At 37.2% G+C, this 20,741-nt stretch overlaps 1 protein-coding gene across 1 annotated transcript in view; it reads left to right on the top strand.

Moving 5' to 3' along the window:
* The window catches only part of HMCN1 (hemicentin 1), a 471,117-nt gene that overhangs the window by 381,574 nt on the left and 68,802 nt on the right, over positions 1 to 20,741 (top strand). The window contains exons 69-78 of the mRNA XM_032862623.1: positions 3,836 to 4,032; positions 7,581 to 7,662; positions 9,260 to 9,396; positions 14,055 to 14,196; positions 15,223 to 15,367; positions 15,750 to 15,877; positions 16,389 to 16,545; positions 18,272 to 18,393; positions 18,585 to 18,749; positions 20,572 to 20,679. Of these exons, the coding sequence (XP_032718514.1) occupies positions 3,836 to 4,032; positions 7,581 to 7,662; positions 9,260 to 9,396; positions 14,055 to 14,196; positions 15,223 to 15,367; positions 15,750 to 15,877; positions 16,389 to 16,545; positions 18,272 to 18,393; positions 18,585 to 18,749; positions 20,572 to 20,679 (1,383 nt within the window). The remainder of the gene's footprint in view (positions 1 to 3,835; positions 4,033 to 7,580; positions 7,663 to 9,259; positions 9,397 to 14,054; positions 14,197 to 15,222; positions 15,368 to 15,749; positions 15,878 to 16,388; positions 16,546 to 18,271; positions 18,394 to 18,584; positions 18,750 to 20,571; positions 20,680 to 20,741) is intronic.

Below are 20,741 nucleotides of genomic sequence, written 5' to 3'. Positions count from 1 at the left end.
TTTAGCATTTGACAGGTGATATTTATCCATTGGATTGAACTGAATGGAATTAGATGCTTTCTAGCTGGATTAAAGGGAGTTTTAACTGTAGAGGGAGGCAGAACACTATTTAAATAAACAAAGAAGAGACTGTGGTATAGAAGAATGTTCCTTACAATGAAGGTTCGTAGTGGAGGAGGTACTCCAGGGTATTTAGAGACAAAAGACAGAATAAAATGTGTTTTGGTAAGGAAGGCTAGAATAACAAATCCCTGTACACCAATTCACAGGATCTCGGGAATAACAAGAGATGATATAAATGTGCTCTCTAACATTATTGCCATATTAAGTATGAACTATTGCCTATACATTATGGTCCAGCCATGTTTCCAGTCATCATGTAGCAAATAATCACTATACACCTACTATGTGTGTGACATATGGCCTGGTCCAACATGTGGCAGAGGGAAAGGGGGAAAGCATGCTCCCTAGGAATTCAAGAACCCAGCAATAGAATCACAGCCCAGGGCACTTCTGGATGTAGAAAACTGAGCAAGAAAACAATGATGTTGTTAGCATGGCGTACAAAGAACCACCTTCCTACCTACAAGGGTTTATAAGGATAATTTCTTCTTAAAACAGATTTGAAAACTGGCTCAGCAGAAAGATGAGAAGATTCAGCATTTCAGCATCTGTTGAAAGCTAATTCCTAATTAAAACCTAAAAAAGTCTTCACTTGGGTCAGTGCTACACCCCAAATGTGAAAGTAACCATCCTAACCTGGAGAACTGCTATTCTTAGTTTCATGCTATCCACATGGTGGAAGGTGTCATGATGTATTAATTATTCTGAAAAGTCCAATGTAACTCAGATATTGAAAACAAGAAGAAAGCTCATACAAAATAAAGCTAAGGGGTTTTGACAGGGTCCAGCCTATGAAGAGCTTTGTTGACCACACTAAAAATTTGGTTTTTATCCTAGAACAATGGGAAACCATTAGAAGTTCTAATATGTGGAATGCCATGAGTGGAACTGCAGTTTGAAAAAAGACCACTGACTGCAAAGTGGACAGCTACTTGGAGAAGGACAAGAGTAGACTCCAAGAGACCCATGTATTATTAGGAATTGTGCTTGGCTGTGAATAGCAGAGTCTAAGTTCGGCAGCTTGAACAAGTAACTTCTGTGTTTCTTGCTGAGTGAGATGTCTGGAGATAGGCAGTAGTTATGCTGGTTAACCAGCTCGGATATTTACAGTTCTCTTGACTTTTACATCATAGTTGGTCAGTGATCGTGCATTGTCTGGTCACCCCCAGCATCACTAGATGCAACAGCAGAGCAGAAAAAAGAGGAAAGGTGAAGAGTTGCCTCAATGGGGACTATCTTAGAGGACCTACAAAAACACTTCCATATACATGTCATTGAACAGAATCTTCATCTACTACAGAGAATAGGAAATGGAGTTTTTAGCACACTGACAGCCCCAACAAAATTGGGGTCTGTTAATGTGAAAGAAACAAATAGGGGTGGGTACCTAAAAGCAGGAAATAGGTGATGTTAGTCCAAGTAAATAGCATTGTAGCTCAGACTAGTAATGGAGGTAAGAGGAAAAAATGTATTTGGAAATAATTGCAGGTAGAAGTATTAGGACTTCCTTGTGGATTTGGTTATAGAGTAGAATGAAGAAGATATCAAGGATGACTCTGAGTTTCTGGCATATATGACTGTTGATTGGTAGATCCATCTCATAAATGCAGGAAATGTGGAAAGGGACCAGGTTTTGAGGAATAAGGTAACAGGTGTTTTTCTGAATACATGTTAAAATTTGAAGTAGTGTCCAAATATTCCACTGGAGATATTAATCTGATAATTGCATTTGTGGATTTCAAGCTTAGAAGACAGATATAAGCTAAAAGCATGAGTTCTGTAGTCATCAGAGTGTGTACACCTCCTACTCTGTCCAAAGTATATGACATATGGACAAGACACGGAATAAAATAGTTCATAGTCACTTAAATTAACATCTATCTGTAATATCTGATGAGGGTTTGAATCAGATGGGAATATGTTGTTTCTATTATTGCTAATGTTGTTTTAAATCTAGTGACTATAAGCTTTGAGGATAAAGACCATGCCTAACTGATCTTTATATCCATAGTGATCAAAACATGGTAAATAACTAATAAATGAAAGGAATAAAGAATTGACTTTGGTCAAATGGAGAATCAGATAAGTGCTTTTGAGTGATATGAACAACATGCTTTGGGAATTTAAAGGGAGAGAAATTTTATTGTTAGTGTTGAGAGAAACAAGAAAGGATTTACAGTTTTTATAAATGAATTTAATGACATGGATGTGACCTTCATAGTACTTGAACATGCTCAGTTAGGGGATGGGACTATTGGAGGTTATAACAGTAGAAGGAATAGCATTAGTAAAGTCACAAAGCAAAAAGAGACGGGACTTGCTGAGGAACAGAGTATTTGAATTTGAAGCCTAGGTTATGTAAGTATATTAAAAGTACATAATTTTATGAAGATAGAGACCTATTGCAAAAGCTTTGGAAGCCATGATGAAGAGTTTTTATTTAATTCAGTAAGCAACATGGAAACACTGAAATCCTTTAAGCAGAAATCTTGGATCCTAAAATGCACTTAAGAAAATGGATTTTGACAGCAATACATAAGATGAATGAAAGTAAAAAAGAAGTCATGTGGGTCAGTGGTTAAGAAATTCTGACTTCTTAATTATAATCTGAAAAGGAATATTAGATTTAAGGAATAGGAGTTTTGTTTTTTTGTTTTTTTAGTAAGCAGGTTTTAATAATAATACCAACAGCTATAGTAGACATTGTAGTAACAATAACTCTTTAAAAAATCTTTAATTATAAAATATATTCAGAAACACAAAAAGAAATTGTAGTTTATAGATTATCTCATTGGATGCTCACAGTAATCCTATTAGTTAAATAATAGTGCTATTTTTACTTTAGAGGTTTGCCCAAATCCACTAAGCTAATAATTATTGGAGCTAGGATTCAAATTCAGGCTCTGCTGTGAACCTCTGTTGTAAACTATAGTCCTGATTTAAAAAAAAAAAAAAAAAAAAAAAAAAAAGTCTAATCCTTGGAGCTGTCCAACAGCTATTTTGGCTTGCCTGGTGAAATAGTAAGCTGGAAATGTTCGTAGAAAACTTGAATGATCATTGTATGAAAAGTCAGTTTTAAAGGGATTCCTAAACTTGAGAATAGTTGGACTAAGGAACATTAATGTTTCTTCCAAGTGTTTAGATTCTTTAACATCCTCTTGAGAAAGGTAATTTAGAAATATAAATAACAAAAAAGGAAATTATTTCTGCCCAGACATAACAAATGTGTTTTATACAGAAATAGTCTCCAAATGTAACTATTTTTTCTTCTGCTTAGTCATTGTTTCCTCTTAAAGTGCCTCACAGAAAAGATGATAGCAGAATTCCACAGCATTTGCCTGTTGCTTTTGTAGGAACAATAGCTACAATATCCCTCTTTAAAAAATGGTATAAGATTACTTTAATTTTTATTGTTCTCCAATCTTGGCAGTTAGGTGAGACTGTTCTAGCTGAATCCCCGTTGCTGAGCTATAATTGCCTGGGACTGGCTTGCCTTTTCCTTCATGATCTCAGATAGACATGAGCCATCCCTTTTAAAATAGTGCCAGTGACAAATGGTAATAACATCTAGGAATGATCATTTTGGTATTTTACCAATTTATATTATATGAACATAAATTTGAGATGAATTTCCTCTTAAGTTTTCCTAATCAACAGTAATGTATCAAACAGCAAGTTTATTTTGTTGTTCTTTTTAATTCCCTTTAAACAGAACCACCTCATATCAATGGATCAGAAGAACCTGTAGAGATATCAGTGATTGTTAATAATCCACTTGAACTTACCTGCTTTGCTTCTGGAATCCCAACTCCTAAAATCACCTGGATGAAAGATGGACGGCCCCTCCCACAGACAGGTCAGGTACAAACTCTTGGAGGTGGAGCGGTACTTCGAATATCTAGTGCTCAGGTAAGTGTTGAAGTCAAAAAAGTTATTTTATCCTGGCTTATACTTCTCACTTGCTAATATAGGCACAATGGAGAAATGATTTTTTTGAGTCCAAATAGATCATAAGATCCCTCTCTCTAACCTTAACAAGGGTAGATTGGTGCTGTGGTATGCGTGCTTGGAGAGACTAAGAGAAGCAGTGGAAGTATCATATGAAACTTGGAAGAAGGCAAGACACTTTAATTTTTGCAAGTTTTTTCAAGGGGCCATAAGAGAGTATTTCCCCAAGTTCTTAATTTGTGCCATGTAGCTCTTTACAGAACTGGCGAAAAGCTGTTCAACATATATACATATGAGGCCTCAAAGAGCAATTTTGGTCTCCAGAATTAACTAGCAGATATAAAAATCTGAAGAGATGCAATTTTTTAAACACTCAGCTCAGTAAAATTGTTCTTATAGTTTGTGTTTAAGGAAATTCATCAGAAACGTAAATATATTAAAAAGACATATGTCTGGGATGCCTCACCATAGCAATCTTCTGTTTTACTCACGACGACGAATCTTATATTATAGATATTCTTCATCTGTGCCCTAATAACCTCGTCTGTAACTTTGGGATAAAAATAGTAATGATATCTTAATACTCCACTTGAGGATTTAAAAGATCATTTAAGATGATATGCTTAGGAGCACCTGGGTGACTCAGTGGGTTAAGTCTCTGCCTTCAGCTCAGAGTCCTGGGATCGAGCCCCGCATCGCATTCTCTGTGCGGCAGGGAGCCTGCTTCCCTTCCTCTCTCTGTGCCTGCCTCTCTGCCTCCTTGTGATCTCTGTCTGTCAAATAAATAAATAAAACCTAAAAAAAAAAAAAAAAGATGATATGCTTAGACCAGTGCCACAGGCATGTAATAGTATTAAATAGAGTTAGAATGGTTTCTCCTGCTGCAATTGTTGTGATAATCATCATCCCTTTAAACATGGAATAACAGATTATTTAATTATATTCTGTGTGCATTTTCACTGAAGAAAGAGGAAGGAAAGGGACCTGAAAAAGAGAGCTAAGGGCTATGACTTGTCTACTGTGTCCATCCTGTGTACGGCTCTGGGCTCTGTCACACCGGTGACTCTCATGACGACTCTGTGAGGCAGTCTTTATCTCCATTCTATACAACCAGAAACAGGCACAGAGAGATCAAGTACTTGCCGGCCAAGTACTCACCACTGTTCAGTGACAGAGCTGGGTCTCCATCCTACTTCGGCTTCAAAGACCTAACCAGTAGAACTCAGCACGTTCCTTATTTCTCATATCAAGGAGAACACGCCTTCCATTCCCCTCTTTCCTCTCCGTCAAACATTCCAGTAGCTCTGAGAAAACTGGGGTTAGCTGTCAAACTACTTACTGAATGAAAATCCTCAAATGTTATAATTTCAACCGATAAAAAAGGAGCCAAAAGAATTTTGTTACATAAGGAGACAGGGAACTGTGTGGAATAGAATTATAAATACAAAAGAATAATGATAAAGAAAGCTTAAAAGGAAGATTAAGGCCCCATCATGGTAGGTCTTAAATGGAAACATCATATAGTTGGGTTTAATTAACAAAAGGAGACAAAGATCACATTATTAGATGGTGACCTACAGGAGGTAGCTATTGTGGAGAATACAAACATAATATCTAAAACATGTCTCAGCCTTCAAGAAGTTTCCGGTTTTCTAGGGGTTATAAAACTAAACACATGACAAAATTAAGAAAAGAAATGGTAAGAAAACCATTCTTAGATATTTTAGAAGTAGAAAATTAAATATTATCAAGTCCCAAGACTGACCTTGGTTCCTCTGCTCCTGTGTCTTCAGGGCATCTTGTACATTATACATTATATTTCACTTACCAGGACTCTGTCTTCTCATGTATGTGTCTGTAACATACAGTTATGCCTGACACATATTGGAAGCTTTGCAAATTCTAAATTGTGTGGTACAGACAGGAGTTTCCTAAAGTATCTTCCATCAAACACTAGTCCTTTTATTTTATTTTATTTTATTTATTTATTTGAGAGAGAGAAAGAGTATGAGAAAGGGAAGTGTCAGAGGGAGAAGCAGGCTCCCTGCAGAGCAGGGAGCCTGATGCGGGACTCCATCCCAGGATCATGACCTGAGCTGAAGGCAGCCGCCCAACCAGCTGAGCCTCCCAGGTGCCCCCAAGCACTAGTTCTGTGAGTTATCCCAATGGGGGAAATTCTGTGACCAGATAGAATTGAAAAACTTTATATACTATATCTTTCTCTCCTCTTGAGCCATAGTACATGTCAACAATACTGCAAAATACTACTCTAGAGAAATTTGATTAACTATAACTTTTCTGACACCCTACGAACAGAACACAGTCTAGAAAATATAGCTACCAATGATGACTGTAGGCATACAGAAAGGCACAAATTATCAGGAAGTATTTATTGGAGGAGGCAAGATTTAAGAGTAGACATGAATGATGGTTCAAGTTTGGTTAAGTCAAAACAAGTGGAGAGGGCAATATTACTTGGGAATAAAATGAGTTGATCGAGAAAAGTTGAGTTTTAACGGCTCTCAACATATGATGGGAAATGCAGAAATTATTCTCTATGCCTCAGTACATTATTTTAAACTCTTAATCAAAGGACTGTGCAAGTGTCATTCTTCTTAAAGTTGAATTGAAGTATTTTTGCAAACATAGTAGTCTTAAATTTTTTTGAAGGAGGTTTTGCAGCCTACCAAAAGGTTTTTCCATACCTATAAACTCAGTTTTGAATGTAAGAATTTTTAAAAATTCACAATATTCTAAGAATGTTCAAGTAGTAAAATAAATGAAAACAGGATTTTTCTGCTTTTCCAAAAGACATTTTTTTCACAGAAGTAAGATCATCTGTTTTCCAGAGTATATTTTATGTGTACGTAAGCATAAACGTCTACACAATGTCAAACATATGAAGGAAGACTAACACTTGCAGTGGAAACTATGCACAGGGTTTTTAAAGAAATGTTTCTGGTTTTAGTCAGGTAATAGTAGATCATGCTGTCAGTCTGACACAATTTACAGCCAGATTATATAATGTAGCTCTTTTGTTTCACCACATTTACCAAAGATGCATTCAAAATACGGTATTAATGTACTTTAAGTAACCTGATATTTTATTTGTTTATTTAATAAATTGTATTTCATTTTCTTCAGGAAGATGCCAGTTGAACTTTTAAGTCTACATTTACGTCCATGAATACTTATTTGTTCAATAAACATTGTGCGTCTCGTCTGTGACTTCTGGTGCTAGGTCCTATATATATACCTGCCTTTTCTGAGATCATTAAATATACCTAACCTGCAAACATTTTGAGATCAAATATTGAAACCCTCTTAAAGCATAGCTTGGCAGAGAGCTAATCACAAATGTGAAAACAGTTTATTAAATTTGATTTGTTGTGCTATCTTCATGATACCTTGTTTTGTGGGAGACTTTATATTCATTCTAGTGAATACTTATTCTCTTCACGAAACCGGACATGTTAACATTGTGTAATTCACTTATTTGGACTTTGCAGGTGGAGGATACAGGAAGATATACGTGTCTGGCGTCCAGTACTGCAGGAGATGATGATAAAGAATATTTAGTGAGAGTGCATGGTAAATTTGGCAAAATATCCTGCCATTTATCACATACTAATACCTATCTAGAAGCCATAACTGATGGAACATGGGGCAACTCCCTAGCACACCATAAGAAATGTTTATGTATAAGGAAATATGTATTTTGTAAATCTGATTCTTATATCTGGCTGATCAAGTGTTTTTTGGAAATACTTCAGTGGACTTTCTGACTCATTCATTTTGTTTCTGCACAAATAATTCATAGTTCTTTATTTAAAATCATAGACTATAAATTACAGTAAAGAAGAAAATATATCAGGGCGCCTGGGTGACTCAGTGGGTTAAAGCCTCTGCCTTTGGCTCAGATCATGATCCCAGAGTCCTGGGATCGAGCCCCGTATCGGGCTCTCCGCTCGACAGGGAGCCTGCTTCCCTTCCTCTCTCTCTGCCTGCCTCTCTGGCTACTTGTGATCTCTGTCTGTCAAATAAATAAATAAAATCTTAAAAAAAAAAAAAAAAGAAAAAGAAAATATATCATCCAGTCTCATTATACAAAGGCTTTTTTGCATACAAATGTGTTGTCACAGAAATGTCGCCTACAGCATATAGCATCAAACACGTTTTTCATCTCTCTTAATGGTTTAATAAACATGTTTTCATGTCAAAAAACATATCTTTATAACATTTTTTAGTGATGGCCCAGTGTCCCATTTTATGAACATGCTGCCATTTATTTAATCCATTCCCAATTTTTGTATATTTAAGCTGTTCTTGTATTTTCACCAGTATGAGGAATACTGTTATAGACATCTTTGTGCATACATATTGGCCTATCGGCCTGTCCCCTTTATTCTTTTATTTTGATAAAATTCTCTAAGTACACTTGCTTGATTACACAAACATACATACACATTTAAAGCTTCAAGATTTATTGCCAAACTACCTTCTAGAAAACTTGGGCCAATTAGACTCAGGTCAATATTATTTCAACATAGAGATAAAAATTACCCTTTATGGAAAGGAACATTTAAAAAACCAAACAGAAATTACTTATTTCATTGTCATAGCCTAGATGACTAGGCAGTGCAAATTGTCTATAATTTAGGTGCCTCCCTTCCTCCCATGAGCCCTACACACAAATTAGACCTTGCCATTGATTGACATGTAAATTCTGTATATAAAAGTCACATTAAAAAGATATATTTCTGAATATTGTGAAAGTGTCTACGTTTTCTATATTATGATGGAACAGACCCTGATTTAGTAGTTTGGAAATTTGATGTTCAGAGAAAATTTGTACCAACTGTGGAATCTGGACAAGAAATCCCTTCTTTGTGCCTTAGTTTCTTTACCTGTTAAATGGTGATGATATTGTGATTATATTACTTAGCCTGTCATTCATGTGACTGTTGGAAGAATTTCATTACTTTATATATGTGAAAATATGGAATAAGACTTTTAAAAAAGTCTACTACAGGTAGCCATTTGTACGATAAATTGAACAAGTAATGTCTTAAGTTTATGCCTCTAATTTTGTATAACAGAAGCAACACTTGTTGAAAATGTAAGATAATTCAGATCATTTTTATATCTTGTTTATTGAAAGCCTCTGACATGTTTTTTCTCATACCAGTACCCCCTAATATTGCTGGAACTGATGAGTCCCAGGATTTCACTGTGTTACGGAACAGACAAGTGACATTGGAATGCAAATCAGATGCAGTGCCCCCACCTGTAATCACCTGGCTTAAAAATGGAGAACGGTTACAGGTAAGTCTTGCTAAGTTCCATAAATCCATTTTGAAGAGGAAAAAAAATCAGCTGTAGAGTCTTTGGTAGGTAGACAAAACCAAACAACGTCAGGCTACTATTATTTGACATTGGAAGGGTGAGCACAGGATCTTTGAATCAGCCTTCTTTTCTCAACCTGTACTTGGGTAGTTATTAACCAGTTATGGGTCAAAAGATAGGTATTCTGATTCAGACACTCTGTAAATTGATGCAAAATGTATCTCCTGGAGCCCATGGATTAAAATTGGATTTGAAACACTCAGCTGTTTCTTTACTTGAGAAGGAAGAAATCATCCAACTCTCCAAAGAACTGACCTGTCCCGTCAAGTCTCATGGGCAAACTCCTTACTGAATTTTTCTGGAATAAACTGGGGCCCGAGGAGGGACTCCCAGGATCTACGTGATACCTTGGATACCAGGAATATAGAATTAGAATCCTTGAAAAACACACTTCTTGGCTCTCTAAAGCTTCCCAAGCTCATGGGGTGTCTGTCTGCTATCACAGAGTGTCACAGCCCAGGATCCTAAATAGCCTTTTAGGGTTGGCTCAAAGCCTTGACTTTGAATGCTCTGATTGTTCTTATCCTAGTACTTATGCTTTTCTCCCCGTTTGTTCTTCCTCATTCTGTTTATATAACCTGTGGGTGTTACACTGTGCCTAATTATAAAAGGAGATTACGTCCCCTAACACCTAAGGCAGAAGGACTTCCGCCACCACCAAACCATACCGAAGGACTAAAACCAGACTGGATTCTGAGAGTTACTTACATGCCAGATTATTGTTATCACTTAACCTTCCTGTGCCTCAGTTTCTCTATTTGTTGTATCCCTACTATAATGGTGGACACTATAATTGCTACTGGGAGTAGATGTGATCCTCGAGGAGCTCACAGACTACTTGAAAAGACATAGAAGTACATCAAAGATTAGAGCATGGAGACGACTCATATGTAGTGAGGTACAGCATTTTATGAAAACAGAGAAGGAGCAAGTAACTGAGACTGCAGCATAAGGAAAACTCAGAGGAGCCTCTTGGAAAGCACAAGTTCAGTTTTAGATGATGGGTAGATGCTGGGTAAGAAATAAGAAGGGGATTCTAATCACAGGTAATTGCATCTACAAAGCCATTACAGGAAAAGGAATGCTGCTCTAGCAGGAATTGCAAAGAATCTTAATGTGGCTGAAGTAGGCCTTGATTAAAATCTTTGAAGATTCCCCACAGATTTCAGGATTCAGGTTAAACTACCCCACTTAGTTCACAAGACCTTTCATGTTCTTACTTTTTCTCCACAGTTATATCTCCCGTGTGTCCATTTCAGTCAAAACTATAAGGTGTTCAGAGGTACCTGGGTGGGGCAGTCAGTTAAGCGACTGGCTTTTGGTTTTGGCTCAGGTCACAATCTCAGGGTTGTGGGACTGAGCCCCGCCATGGGCTGTGCCCCTATTGCAGAGTCTGCTTAAGATTTTCACCCTCTCCCCCTCCTTCTCCCTAACTCCCACCCACATGCAATGCACTCTCTCTCTCTTTAAAAAACAAAACAAAACAAAACAAAAAACTATTAGTTGTTCATAGAGACTGAGTGAATGTTGGTGATGGACAAGTTTAGGCTAATTCCTGCTATGATCAAATGATGTTAGTACTGGCACAGGGTGAATTCAACAGTAATAAAAAAAGACATGAGTTCAGTTTCAGATATTTTGAGTTTGAATTACCAATATATTATCCAAGTGGAGATTCTAAAAAGTACTAAGAAATTTGGGTCCCAATTGCATCAAAAACGTCTTTGATGTGATAGTCTTCCATAGTGTGACCAGTAGATAAATCTGTAGGATTGTATGAAGTTGACCAGTATGAGATAACCTGTAAATGAAAACAGAGTCTAAGGCAATAATTATAATACTTATAAGGTGAGCAAAGGAAGAAGGAAGAAGAAAGAAGGAAGAAGAAAAGAAGATCAGAACTGAGAGGGAGGACTCAGAGACATAGAATTAAGTTTAGGAGACATTGGTGCACTAAACACCAAGGAAAAGAGAGGAAGTGGTTAACAGAGTCCATTAAGATGAAAATTAAATTGTGTCCATGGTTGTAGCAATACACAGAAGTGATTAAAGATCAGAAGAATTGTTCTTCAGTAGAGTGATCAAAGGAAAAGATAGGTTACAGTTATTGCGGGTGTTAAGGAAGAAGAGGGAATGGAAATAATTATGGCATATTCTTTTTTTAATTTTTTAATTTTTTATTAACATATAATGTATTATTAGCCCCAGGGGTGCAGTTCTGTGAATTGCCAGGTTTACACACTTCACAGCACTCACCCTAGCACATCCCTTCCCCAATGTCCATCACACATATTCTTGAAATATCAAAGAGATTTTATAGGTTTATTTACTGAAAGAAAGCAACTGAAGATATAGGAGATGGAGAGGTTTATAAGCAATGTGTGTTGGACAGAGAGGGAATGGGACCCTCGTCACAGATGAAGAGATGAGCCTCGGACAAAAGGCTGACTATTTTCCACAGAGGTGGAAAGATGGGAAGGTTGCATTCACGTGTCAGGTGGGAGGCGTAGAGAACTGCAGGCACAAGGGCTCTGGTGCTTGGCATGGAGCAGGAAGCAGCAGCAGCAGCTGAGAATGAGAGTCTGTCTGAAGAAAGAAGTCCGATTTGGAAGATTCATGGGTGGTCAATGGGAAGAGAACCAGGAAAAATTGTCGTGAGACTTGATGGCTTAGCATCATGTTCATGGGCCCAAAACATTATAAGAATCAACTATGAAAATTTTTATTAGCCTAAAACCCTGCTCTATCCATATAAAAAAACTTACAAGTATATGTTTTATAGAACTTAACATATATGTTTAAGAAATCACATGTTCTCATCAGAGGTAATATAATATAATCACTAATAGCTCCTATAGCAATGAAAGGCCTAGAGAGGGGCGCTGGGTGGCTCAGTCTGTTAAGTGTCTACCCTTAGTTCAGGTCATGATCCCAAGATCATGGGATCAAGTCCCATGGCAGTCCCCGCTCAGTCAGGGAGCCTGCTTCTCCCTCCCCCTCTGCCCCCCCCCTTTTTGTGTGCTCTCTCTCTCTCTCAAGTAGATAAACAACATCTTAAAAAAAATAGAAAGGCGTAGAGAAATGGGGCTAAACTAAACATTTTAGTATGAACACACTTTTTTCATTAGGAATATACGGTTGACCCTAGAACAACATGGAGGTCAGAGGCACTGACCCCACACAGTCAGAAGTCTGCATATTACTTTGGACTACCCCAAAGTTTTGCTAATAATCTGTTGTTGACCCAAAGCTTTACCAATAACATTAGCTGTCAATCAACACGTATTTTGTATGTTATATATGTTATGTACTATATTTTTACAATAGGGAAAGGAAAATGTTAACGAAATCATGAGGAAGAGAAAATGCGTTATAGTACTACATTGTATTTTTTTTTTTAAATCCACATATAAATAGATCCATGCAGTTCAAAGGTCAACTGTATGTCTATGTGGGACAGAGCCTGCATGGCAGAACAATCTTACTTAGGCTCTCCCTGAAGTAGTTCCTTCTTTGGCTCAACCAGAAAATAGTAGTCATTGATTCTACCTGGCATTTTTTAATCATTATGAACATCATGCTTCTTAATTTATACAGAGCTACTTGTTTACATCTATTTTCCCAATTAGACTTAATAACAAAGATTAGGTTTCATTGTCTCTATAGTCTCATAATCCTTGGTTCTATGCCTGGGCACAAAATAAATGCCTAAAAAATATTAGCAGACTAAAATCATTTATTTACTTGTTTTTCAAATGTTAAGAGATCATTAGTTTACTAGTCATGGAACTTTCAACTGTAAGTGGCAGAATTCAAACTCAAACCAACAATTTTTTTTTTAAGATTTTATTTATTTATTTGACAGACAGAGATCACAAGTAGGCAGAGAGGGAAGCAGAGAAAGGGGGAAGGAAGCAGGCTCCTTGCTGAGCAGAGAACCCGATGCGGGGCTTGATCCCAGGACCCTGAGATCATGACCTGAGCTGAAGGCAGAGGCTTAACCCACTGAGCCACCCAGGGACCCCCAACAATTTTTTTTTATAGGCAGTTATTACCTACAGCGATTGGTGAACTTGGGTTTTAGGTATTGCTAGGTCCAGCGGTTCTCCTCATGTAATCAAGCATCTGTGGTTTTTTTTCTCTGAATCTCAACTCTGCTTGGTTTGTTTTAGATTCAGAGCTGTCCACACATGGTAATAAAACTGCCACAACCTATGTCACCCTCACTACCAGACAGATACCAAAAAAAAAAAAAAAAAAGTGGTCTTATTCGCCAACATTTCCAACAAAGTCTTGCAGAGGGCTCTCAGGGGCCCAGCATGAGTCACCTGCTCAACCTTGGGTATCCAGATTATTGTGGCCAGGAGAGCTGGGAATCTTGATTGTGCCCTTGTCTTAAGCATGCGCATAGACACAGCTCCCGAGGGGTTCTGATCCCAGGGTTACAGTAGGGGGTGCAGACAAAGCCTACTGGAAGACAGACAATCCACAGCTCACTATAGTTACTTCTTGATGTTATAAAGTAAATATTCTCTTTTCCTGATATTTTAATCGTAAATTTTACTTGCTGAATGTAGGCAACACCTCGAGTACGAATCCTATCTGGAGGGAGATACTTGCAAATTAATAATGCAGATCTACGTGATACAGCCAATTATACTTGTGTGGCCAGCAACATTGCAGGAAAGACTACAAGAGAATTTATTCTCACTGTAAATGGTAAGAAAAATTAACAGTTGTTTCACAATTTAAAAATTTAGCCAAGGGCATTCTAAGAAGTGGTAACATTTTTGTTTCTTAGGGGCACACTCAATGAATTCTTGTGGTTATCCTATTTTTTCAAAAAGACAACATGTAGTATTTATATAATGGCTATTCAACCCATATTTCAAAAAAAGTTAAAGATACATTATCTTAGAGGATAATCTATGTCCAGTTGTTATCAACATATCCTGACATTTTGTGTCATTCACATCAGAGCCATTGAGGAAGTCACACTAAGGTTATGGATGACAGGTGGTTCATTATTTAGTGCACCTTTATTCATGTTGGTGTTTGAGTATATATGCACTAGACAGAGACTGCCGTGGGACTGTGATTCTCTCCAATCTAAACTCTAAAACATCAAAACTTGCCAATATTTGGGAAGATAATACAGACTTTTCCCCATCACAGTCTCTCTGGTTTTTTAATATATAAAACTTTATAGGATATTGGATGACCCACACAACTAATATCTCTAACACTAAAATTAAAATTCAGGTTTTCTATTCCCATATGAACTCAATGATTAATAAAATACATGCTCTGAGACTTACATGATTAATCACAGATGTGCTTTTTATTAGAACAGCCCACTTTCTGTTCTCTATTTAAAGTGAAATTGTTCCAGTGTTAACATTCTCAGACCATTATTTGGCCAAAGAGAAATAAGAAATATCATCTTTAATTTGCATCAGACGAGAGCTGATGCATGTTCAAGCATCTCTCCTACAAAGCCAGATTTCACACACCATATCAGGGATTTAAAACCTCCTTCCCCCGTCCGTGCTTTATTTTTAAACACTGAGTATCTTGAATAAGACTTTAGGAATTAAACTCCAATTCTATTTATACGAACCTGAATTAGCTGTGGGCAAAGCTATACATTTGACTCAAAGCTAACCTTGTATTACCTCTTCAGAGTCTTAGTTCAGGCTGTATTGTTGATATGAATGAAGCTTTCCACGTGCATCTCTTGTGCAGTTCCTCCAAACATAAAGCGTGTCCCCCAGAGTCTTGTCATCCACTTAAATACGTCAACTGTATTGGAATGCCTTGCTGAGGGTGTGCCAGCCCCAAGGATAACATGGAGAAAGGATGGAGCTGTTCTCTCTGAAAGTCATGCAAGGTAACAATTCTGGAAAAGGATGAAAAATACTGCAATAACTGAAGTATGAATCCCTAAATCTTTCCCATTATATTATCATGGTCTTGCGACATTTAATATTAGTTTTTCATCTTAATATGAAAAGCAAAATATACTGTTTTAAAAGCGTAATTCTATGGCGTATGGTCAACACATAATCATTATAATTCATCCAAGATCACAAGTCCATCTGCTATGCACCTTTGCAGAATATTCCTTTTTTTCACCAACGGTATTGCAAATTTCTAAAGCAGGAAAAAGACTAAAAATAGATTTACGTCTTTTAACATACTCTTAGTCAAAATTCAGATAATCAGAAAACAAAAGCTAATTCCAAGAACTTCGCTTGTGATCTTTCTTATAGATACTCCATCTTGGAAAATGGATTCCTTCATATCCAATCGGCACATGTGGCAGATACTGGGCGATATTTGTGTATGGCTACCAATGCTGCTGGAACAGACCGCAGGCGAATAGATTTACAAGTCCACGGTAAATACGCTTGTAGGAACAGCTTCTCATCTTTGGGTTAAATGTTTTCTGATGGCCTAAACCTGTGAGTTCATAAAGACCTTGATATCCGGGGCTGTATAAAGGTACCATACTCAGGGAACCTGGGTAGCTCAGTGGGTTAAAGCCTCTGCCTTCCGCTCAGGTCATGATCCCAGGACCCTGGGATCGAACCCCACATAGGGCTCTCTACTCGGCAGGGAGCCTGCTTCCTCCTCTCTCTCTGCCTGCCTCTCTGCCTGCTTGTGATCTCTGTCAAATAAATAAATAAAATCTTTAAAAAAAAAAAAAAGGTACCATACTCTATTGTGAACGGTCAATACCCATGTTTTCTCATTGTGGCTAGCACCATCACAACCCTAAATTCAGAGTCTTCTTGTGTTTGTAACTATGTAGCAAGTTACCAGTGATTAATTTCAATCTGGCAGAAGTACATCAGATGGCATACTGTTTGCTGACTATATTTCCCTCTTATTTGTTGGCTTTGTTTTAGTTCCTCCATCCATTGCTCTGGGTCCTACCAACATAACTGTAACAGTAAATGTTCAAACTACTCTGGCTTGTGAGGCTGCTGGGATACCAAAACCATCAATCAGGTGGAGGAAAAATGGGCATCTTCTTAATGTGGACCAAAATCAGAATTCATACAGGTAAGGAATCATTTAACTGAAAAACCCCACCTACTATTTAGAAACATAATTTTAAAAAGAATTAACATTTCATCTCTAACAATGGGGACAGCATTTATATAAAGTATAAAGAATTAGCTAGTTATGTAGAAAGTGTATATTTTTCTTAACGTGGAACTAGTTTTTCAGTCTAAAAGCTTGTTCTGAATTATGAATTCAACGTTTCTATCCATAAGCCCTGTGGATGATGATCAGAGAGATCTACAAAATTAGATTCCTATTCTGCTTTATTTTTCTTAGCCTCTTTTGGAATTTTATAAAAAGAAAGAATAAAAATATTTGGTATAAGGGAAAAACTATTCTGTAAAAATAATACCACCTTTAGCTATAGAATAAAAATCAAATTCTAAACCTTGAAATACAACTTGGGTATTTGGTAGCATGGGTAGGGAGGAAAAACATCCTTTTTCTCCAATTTTTGCATTTCTTCAGCTTTACTTCAAATATTTCATAATATGACAGCGTATGTTTTTTAAAAGCTAACGCTTTAATCACTAGGAATTTCTTTCTTTTTTTTTAAGATTTTATTTATTTATTTGACAGAGAGAGATCACAAGTAGGCAGAGAGGCAGTCAGAGAGAGAGAGAGAGGGAAGCAGGCTCCCTGCTGAGCAGAGAGCCCACAGGGCTCAATCCCAGGACACTGAGATCATGACCTGAGCTGAAGGCAGAGGCTTTAACCCACTGAGCCACCCAGGTGCCCCAATCACTAGGAATTTCTGATGTTGTAAATGAGCATCATTTCTTGTATCTCAGTTAACAGATATATTGTCAAGGGAATTGCCAAATACTAAAAACAAGTGTTCTTGTAGATCTATTTTGATAATAATCAATACTTATACATTAGGAAATAGGAAATGAGGAGTGTTTCACTTGAAATTCTGTTGTTTCTCTCTTTCTCACCCTTTAAATCTTTGGGTACTGGGAGTCTAGTGATTGAAAGTTATATGCTATGCAGAAAATGTGCAACATCTTTAAAAAAAAGCATGTCGAATGTATTCCCATTGAATCAAATCATTTTTATTCTATCAGTGCATACCTTGAAGTAAGGAAATAGATATTTCATTTAGATTTATTTTTCATAATATATGCATATTTACTAGACCTCTTAAGCATTTGAAGTGATCCAGATCACTTTAGTTTTGAATCGGTTAGAAGTTAGGGAAAAGACTTATTGATATACATACTAGGCATCTCAAAAGTGTTCAACACACGTAAGGAGACATGCAAAGTAGGGCAACATGTAAGACAGAGGCACTTGTAATTACCAGTCTGTCAACAGAAATAATCGAATGCCAATCTGCAAAGTTCGTGACATTAGAGGTAGTTTATGTGGAGCAGTTGAGATGGTTCTGGAATGTATTCGTTGCTCAATAAACAGTGGCTGTCATCAGCGTACTCATTTTCCTGTATTTCACTTAGGAGAGCATAGTTGATCATGATATAAGCAATCAGAAAATGCAGGAGTCCCTCTTCAAGCAATCCTTTTACACAACTGCTTGCTCTAAATCTCCACATTGAGGCTCTATTAACCCATTGCCCAAACACAAAGAAGTCTGATTCCGCATTTTAATACAAGGAAAGAATTCCATTTCCTTCGATTCACAACATGGTACCATGTTGTGGTTAAACCAACATTTATGAAAATTGACCTGTAGTACATCATTGCTCTGAACTTTTTCTTCTAGGCTCCTTTCTTCTGGTTCACTGGTCATTATTTCCCCTTCTGTGGATGACACTGCAACTTACGAATGCACCGTGACAAATGATGCTGGGGAGGATAAGAGAACTGTGGATCTCACTGTCCAAGGTAGAACTGGCTTAGTATGTGGATTAACAGTTATTATAATGATGCATTTCATCATCCCACTACTTCCCAAAAGGGCTTCCTTTTCCACTTACTAACTTTCAGTGTAGAAAGAGAAAGATGTATAATAAGGCTTTGGAAACCTGTAAGTGCTGGAAATGTGTGCTTCCTAATTACTGTTACTGTTGTTTTAGTTCCACCCTCCATAGCCGATGAGCCTACGGACTTCGTAGTAACCAAACATGCCCCCACCGTAATCACCTGCACTGCTTCAGGAGTTCCATTTCCCTCAATTCACTGGACAAAAAATGGTATAAGGCTGTATCCCAGGGGAGACGGTTACAGAATTCTGTCCTCAGGTAAGACCAGGCTCAGTCATTATACATCTATGATGACACTAGTTATTTTTTTTTAAAGACTTTATTTATTTATTTGACAGACAGAGATCACAAGTAGGCAGAGAGGCAGGCAGAGAGAGAGGAGGAAGCAGGCTCCCTGCCAAGCAGAGAGCCCGACATGGGGCTTGATCCCAGGACCCTGAGATCATGACCCGAGCCAAAGGCAGAGGCTTAACCCACTGAGCTACCCAGGTGCCCCTATGATGACACTAGTTATTAATGGATGACCTTACCTGGCCTTTTGTTGCACCAAAATAAAAAAATAAAATGCATTTCATTCCTAGACTTACACATCTGGGAAAAAAATACAGTTAGACTGGGAAGGGGAACTAGACAAAAGGAGAGAAAAAAAAAAGTCTGGAAACAAAATCACAATAACTGAATATAATAGGAATGATCACGGGGATTTTAAGTGCATACTTACTAATCCTGGAGTTTCACAAATTCGCTGGTTGCCTTTGAGTAAACCACACTCTTTCTATTGGCCAGAAAGAATCTCCATTCATTTAATAAAGATCTAGTGCCTAAAATAAGTTATATACTCCACTGAGTTTCTGAGGCTATAGAACTGGGAGGGTTTTCAAGGTTTTTGTTTTCAAGATTTTTGTTTTCAGGGTTTTTATAACTGAGCAGGTAAGGTTGGGTGATAAGTGCTAGGACGGATAAATTTTGAGAGTGGTAGTAGCCATCATTTATAGAATTTATGTACTGAAAGAGAAAAATTATAATTCATCTAAATGAAAATATAGGTAATGCACATTGGTGTTTTGTATTGGGAAGGTACACTAGAAATGAACTAAAGTAGCAGCTAACATCCTGGGGCTTTATGCATTTGTGCACGTTATTCTAAGGGAATTTGTTTATTTTTTCAATAGAACAGAAATGATGGAAGATTGTTCTCAGGGTAGAACTTGGCTCTCAAAGCCAAGTATTTTGGCTGTCTCTGAAATGTGTATAGATTGGTAGCAATTAAAATCATAAAATAGAAATTAACTACCCTTCAGCACAAGGTACTGTGTTAAAAGAACACGTTGGAACATTCTCAAAATATTAAACAAGAGTTACCATATGACCCAACACTCCATTCCTAGGCATCTACCCAGAAAAATGAAAACATATGTCCACACTAAGACTTGTATGCAAATGTTCATACAGCATGATTCACAATAGAGAAAGTAGAAACAATCCAAATGTCCATCAACTGATGAAAGAATAAACAAAATGTGGCTAATCCACACAATGAAATTCTATTTTTCAATAAAATGGAACAAAAATACTGGCACACGCTACAACAGATGAAACTCAGAAACTGCTCGCAGTGAAAGGAATCAGACACAAAGGACAGCTGTATGATTACATCCGTGTGAAATGTTCAGAAAAGGCAAATATATGAAGAAGAAGAAGAAATTAGTAATTGCATGGAGCTGGGGCTGGGAATGAGAAGTGACTGTAAATGGAAAGAGATTTCCATTTAGGGTAATAGAAATGTTCTCAAAATTAGGTTGTGAGAGTTGCATGACTCTGGAAAGATACTAAAATCATAAAATTGTACATTTAAATGGGTGAATTTTATGGCATGTAAATTTTGCCTAAATAAAGCTATTAATAATGATTAAAAGGCACTGCACTGGGCCCTTCAGGGGGTACAAGTATGAGTATAAGCCAAGCGTCACAGTGCTATGGTGATGAAAACACAAAATGAGAGTGACATAGTTTATCGAACCAGAAAAATGGTTACAGAAAAATGGATGTTCTAGATACATAAATACTTTTTCCTTTTTAGGAGCAATTGAAATATTTGCCACTCAGTTAAACCACGCTGGAAAATATACCTGTGTTGCCAGGAATGCAGCTGGTTCTGCACATCGACACGTGACCCTTTATGTCCAGGGTATGGAAAGTCATTTAATTCATTAAAAGCTTATTTTTTCTTCAAGTCATGTTGATTCTTGA

The sequence above is a fragment of the Lontra canadensis genome, unplaced genomic scaffold (genome assembly GCF_010015895.1).
Source record: "Lontra canadensis isolate GAN:19392208 unplaced genomic scaffold, GSC_riverotter_1.0 scaffold24, whole genome shotgun sequence".
In the NCBI taxonomy this organism is placed as follows: Eukaryota; Metazoa; Chordata; class Mammalia; order Carnivora; family Mustelidae; genus Lontra; species Lontra canadensis.
The sequence above is the reverse complement of the archived record's forward strand: the minus strand, read 5'-3'. Positions and strand labels throughout refer to the sequence as shown.